The following is a 6,049-nucleotide window of genomic DNA, read 5'->3' on the forward strand; positions in this document are numbered from 1 at the left end:
GGCTCCATCCGCTGCCAGATCCACTCCCAGATATCTAAAACACTTCACTTCATCCAGTTTTTCTCCATTCAAACTCACCTCCCAATTGACTTGACCCTCAACCCAACTGTACCTAATAACCTTGCTCTTATTCACATTTACACTTAACTTTCTTCTTCCACACACTTTACCAAACTCAGTCACCAGCTCCTGCAGTTTCTCACATGAATCAGCTACCAGCGCTGTATCATCAGCGAACAACAACTGACTCACTTCCCAAGCTCTCTCATCCCCAACAGACTTCATACTTGCCCCTCTTTCCAAAACTCTTGCATTTACCTCCCTAACAACCCCATCCATAAACAAATCAAACAACCATGGAGACATCACACACCCCTGCCGCAAACCTACATTCACTGAGAACCAATCACTTTCCTCTCTTCCTACACGTACACATGCCTTACATCCTCGATAAAAACTTTTCACTGCTTCTAACAACTTGCCTCCCACACCATATATTCTTAATACCTTCCACAGAGCATCTCTATCAACTCTATCATATGCCTTCTCCAGATCCATAAATGCTACATACAAATCCATTTGCTTTTCTAAGTATTTCTCACATACATTCTTCAAAGCAAACACCTGATCCACACATCCTCTACCACTTCTGTATATATGTATATATGTATATATGTATATAGATTGATATGGGTAAAACTGGAAGTTGATGGAAAGACACGGGTGATTATTGGTGCATATGCACCTGGGCATGAGAAGAAAGATCATGAGAGGCAAGTGTTTTCGTAGTAGCTGAATGAGTGTGTTAGTGGTTTTGATGCACGAGACCGGGTTATAGTGATGGGTGATTTGAATGCAAAGGTGAGTAATGTGGCACTTGAGGGAATAATTTGTATACATGGGGTGTTTAGTGTTGTAAATGGAAATGGTGAAGAGCTAGTAGATTTATGTGCTGAAAAAGGACTGATTACTGGGAATACCTGGTTTAAAAAGCGAGATATACATAAGTATACTTATGTAAGTAGGAGAGATGGCCAGAGAGCGTTATTGGATTACGTGTTAATTGATCGGCGCGCCAAAGAGAGTTTTGGATGTTAATGTGCTGAGAGGTGCAACTGGAGGGATGTCTGATCATTATGTTGTGAGGAGAAGGCGAATATTTATAGAGGTCTTCAGAAAAGAAGAGAAAATCTTGGAGTGATGAGAGTGGTGAGAGTAAGTGAGCTTGGGAAGGAGACTTGTGTGAGGAAGTACCAGGAGAGAATGAATACAGAATATAAAAGGGTGAGAACAAAGGACGTAAGGGGAGTGGGGGAGGAATGGGATGTATTTAGGGAAGCAGTGATGGCTTGCGCAAAAGATGCTTGTGCCATGAGAAGCGTGGGAGGTGGGCAGATTAGAAAGGGTAGTGAGTGGTGGGATGAAGCTGTAAGATTGTTAGTGAAAGAGAAGAGAGAGGCATTTGGACGACTTTTGCAGGGAAAAAATGCAAATGAGTGGGAGATGTATAAAAGAAAGAGGCAGGAGGTCAAGAGAAAGGTGCAAGAGGTGAAAAAGAGGGCAAATGAGAGTTGGGGTGAGAGAGTATCATTAAATTTTATGGAGAATAAAAAGATGTTTTGGAAGGAGGTAAATAAAGTGCGTAAGACAAGGGAAGAAATGGGAATTTCAGTGAAGGGGGCTAACAGGGAGGTGATAACAAATAGTGGTGATGTAAGAAGGAGATTGAGTGAGTATTTTGAAGGTGTGTTGAATGTGTTTGATGATAGAGTGGCAGATATAGGGTGTTTTGGTCGAGTTGGTGGGCAAAGTGAGAGGGTCAGGGAAAATGATTTAGTAAACAGAGGAGAGTTAGTAAAAGCTTTGCGGAAGATGAATAGTGGCAAGGCAGCGGTTTTGGATGGTACTGCAGTGGAATTTATAAAAAAAGGGGGTGACTGTATTGTTGACTGGTTGGTAAGGTTATTTAATGTATGTGCGATTCATGGTGAGGCGGATTGCTTGCATAGTGCCATTATACAAAGGCAAAGCGGATAAGAGTGAGTGCTCAAATTACCAAAGTATAAGTTTGTTGAGCATTCCTGGTAATTTATATGGGAGGGTATTGATTGAGAGGGTGAAGGCATGTACAGAGCATCAGACTGGGGAAGAGCAGTGTGGTTTCAGAAGTGGTGGGGGATGTGTGGATCAGGTGTTTGCTTTGAAGAATGTATATGAGAAATACTTAGAAAAACAGTTGGATTTGTATGTTGCATTTATGGATTTGGAGAGGGCATATGATAGAGTTGATAGAGATGCTCTGCGGAAGGTATTAAATATATATGGTGTGGGAGGCAAGTTGTTAGAAGCAGTGAAAAGTTTTTATCGAGGATGTAAGGGATGTGTACGTGTAGGAAGAGAGGAAAGTGATTGGTTCTCAGTAAATGTAGGTTTGCGGCGGGGGTGTATGATGTCTCTATGGTTGCTTAATTTGTTTGTAGATGGGGTTGTTAGGGAGGTGAACGCAAGAGTTTTGGAAAGAGGGACAAATATGCAGTCTGTTGTGGATGAAAGAGCTTGGGAAGTGAGTCAGTTGTTGTTCGCTGATGATACAGCGCTGGTGGCTGATTCTTGTGAGAAACTGTAGAAGCTGGTGACTGGATTTGGTAAAGTGTGTGAAAGAAGAAAGCTAAGAGTAAATGTGAATTAGAGCAAGGTTATTTGGTACAGTAGGGTTGAGGATGAAGTCAATTGGGAGGTAAGTTTGAATGGAGAAAAACTGGAGGAAGTAAAGTGTTTTAGATATCTGGGAGTGGATCTGGCAGCGGATGGAACTATGGAAGCAGAAGTGAATATAGGGTGGGGGAGGGGGTGAAAATTCTGTGAGCCTTGAAGAATGTTTGAAAGTCGATAATATTATCTCGGAAAGCAAAAATGGGTATGTTTGAAGGAATAGTTGTTCCAAGAATGTTGTATGGTTGCGAGGCGTGGACTATGGATAGAGTTGTGCGCAATAGGGTGGATGTGCTGGAAATGAGATGTTTGAGGATAATATGTGGTGTGAGGTGATTTGATCGAGTAAGTAATGTAAGGGTAAGAGAGATGTGTGGAAATAAAAAGAGTGTGGTTGAGAGAGCAGAAGGTGTTTTGAAATGTTTTGGTCACATGGAGAGAATGAGTGGGGAAAGATTGACCATGAGGATATATATGTCAGAGGTGGAGGGAACGAGGAGGAATGAGACCAAATTTTAGGTGGAAAGATGGATTGAAAAAGATTTTGAGTGATCGGTGCCTGAACGTGCAGGAGGATGAAAGGCGTGCAAGGAATAGAGTGAATTGGAACGATGTGGTATACCGGGGTCGACGTGCTGTCAATGGATTGAACCAATGCACCCTGCCGATTCATTATCACAGTTCATGTTCACTGAGGCAAGTCTGTGCATCAGACTAAAACTAACATCCTTGTGTAAGTTTTCTGATTTCAAAAGTGCTGTCAGGTTTACGATTTTTTCTTCACCAGATGAAGCTGAATTACTTTTGCTCTCGGCTGGACCGTTAGATGCAGTGCAGTCACGTGTGTCACACAGTGACTGCTCTGTCATGTTCTTCTTAGATGGGAGCACTTCGGCTACTGCCGTGTTCAGGGTAAGTGAACTCTTCTAATCAATTTCACAGAGAGTTCAATGTTGTGAAGATATATTAAACACTCTTTAGTTCCCCTTCTCCAGGATTTGAACAGTCCGCGATTCTGGCCACTGCACCACGGAAGCTATGCATGTATTGTGCTTCCAAGAATATTGATTTTTCTTTTTCGTTCCAGGTGGTGGGTCTGGCGCGGGTGCCCTGGGGCGTAGTGGTGTTTCAGGTGGCAGAGGACGGGCAGGAGGCTAACGTGACACAGGCGCAGTTTTCCAGGGTAGTCAGCCAAGCTCGACGGGTAAGTTATATCCACATTACCACTGAGTGGGTGTGACACTCGCACATTACTTGTGAATTAAATAGGTGTCCCTCACATGAATCTTGAAGCAGCTCTTACTTCCAATCCTGGGCGAAGAAGTAATTTGCATTTCGGCGGTACTGAATCGCTGTCATAGTATTGATGGATTATTACAATCATACACACAAACTTCGGCCATCATTATGCCCAAGTCCATCGAGCTTCTCGGTATTGACCGACGAGCTGAACTAGAAAGATAACATCACATGTCACGTCACATTATTACTGTGACGGATTTATCACCACAATATCAATTCTACCATGTTGACGTCATCACCACCAGCTACGTCAGTTGTCATGGTGCGTGACGGTGGTGGTGGTGAGCGACGACCCAGCCTTCCTCGCCGCCTTCGCCCACTGGTCCCTTAAGGGCCGCCTCCTGGTGTGGTCCACCAGGCTCCTCGTCCTCACCCGCCTGCCGCTACAGCAACTGCAGAAACTCCATCGGACTGTATCCATGATGAATGCCATGTTGCTCATCATAAAAGATGGGAAACATATTAAGTAATGTGCACTGTAAATCATATTTCTGAATGTATAATTGAATGCTTAAGATTGTGGTTGGCTAGTTGTACATATGCCCACTAGGCCCGGAATGAGAAGAAAATCTGATTCTGAAAAATATTTAGATGGATTATTTTTCCTTCAACAGGGGCAGTGTGTACGTATACCTCCCATACGTCCCTCCAGGATCTAAGGCGATCCTGGTTGCTTCCTGGACGCCCCAGCGAGGCCTCACCCTGGTCACGAGCCTCCAGCTCTTCCCCGACAAGTTCTCAAAGTAAACTCAGGAGATAAATTCCTTCATCATTTATCAATCCTTTTTCAGGTTATCTTTATCAAAGAGTATTATGAAAACATCCGGGGTTAAGAACCCCTTTGTCTTTTTCTTTAACTTTCAAGATGATTTTGGAAAGTCAAGGAAGAAACACTACAATACTGCAACCGACTTGATACCTAGAATGAAGGTCGAGGCTATGTATACCTGGAATGAGACTGATAGTGCTAACTGTATGTCAAAAAAGTCAGGCAAAAGTAGTCATGGCTGGTCAGACGTACTTGAGATGTACTCTCATAAGTTTTTACTCATAAACGATAAACAGAACATATAATTCCTTTCTCTTTTCAAATTTTATCTGTAGGAAGCTGTAACACAGAGGCCTAGTTAAGAGGTTATAGAGAATAAGGTAAACGTCTTTGTGAACGGAAATTGATATATTGTTCATAAGGAGAAGTTAAAGATAGTAAATGGGAGATGCTATAAATAACGAACATGAAAATGGAGACTACGCAAAGTTGAGATGGCACCCTCAGTCAAACAGCGTTTAGACTGAAAGAAATTTTAATGTAGATAAATCAGAATGGTATAAACAGATCTTTCAGATACAAAATGCCCAACATTGCATTTCTAGGTTATTTGATAATGTGGTTCAATTTAATGGGCCAAGTACTATCTATTGAAAGATACATTCGTCGCTGTTACGAGATGACCGGGATAGAATGTAGCAAAGTAACATAAACGTGAACTGATTATGAAACTAATTTAATTTGAAAACACAGACTAGTGTCTGGTTCACGGTCCTGTAAGTTTCCAGATTTGAGATTCATACATGTATCAAACTCATTTTTGTTTTTGGTACAGACCGTCGAAAACCACCATAGAAGTGAACTGGACATCTAACCATGTAATGTAAAGATACAAATGTTGAGTATGTGTCGTGGTATAGCAAGATTCCTTATCTGCCAGATTCCTTCACCGGCCACACCTTGTGGCGGCCACAGAAGTGGCTCCAAATAACAAAATGGTCATTGTTGACGATGCTGAGGCTCCCGGGGGACAGCGGACCACCTTCGTCGGCCCCATCGCTAATCTGGTGGATTACCTCAGCACAGCCGTAAATTTTTCGTAAGTAATTATTAGAAGAAATGTGTCATTAGATCAGTGAAATAGCTAATCAAATTGCCTTTCTATTGGCCTTGAGAAAATAAGACATTTCTTTCTAATAAGCGTCTCTGTTATTGTCACTACTGAGCGTTCATTTCTTCAATAGATTTTCATTTTCATTTTGCAAG

General features: G+C 42.2%; 1 protein-coding gene across 1 annotated transcript in view; it reads left to right on the forward strand.

The window, feature by feature from the left end:
* Positions 1 to 3,754: 3,754 nt before the first annotated feature.
* LOC139753938 (probable glutamate receptor) overlaps positions 3,755 to 6,049 on the forward strand; it is a 223,803-nt gene continuing 221,508 nt past the window's right edge. Inside the window, exons 1-4 of the mRNA XM_071670898.1 lie at positions 3,755 to 3,916; positions 4,260 to 4,480; positions 4,629 to 4,757; positions 5,724 to 5,882. Of these exons, the coding sequence (XP_071526999.1) occupies positions 3,755 to 3,916; positions 4,260 to 4,480; positions 4,629 to 4,757; positions 5,724 to 5,882 (671 nt within the window). The remainder of the gene's footprint in view (positions 3,917 to 4,259; positions 4,481 to 4,628; positions 4,758 to 5,723; positions 5,883 to 6,049) is intronic.

Source organism: Panulirus ornatus, chromosome 16 (assembly GCF_036320965.1).
Source record: "Panulirus ornatus isolate Po-2019 chromosome 16, ASM3632096v1, whole genome shotgun sequence".
Taxonomy (NCBI): Eukaryota; Metazoa; Arthropoda; class Malacostraca; order Decapoda; family Palinuridae; genus Panulirus; species Panulirus ornatus.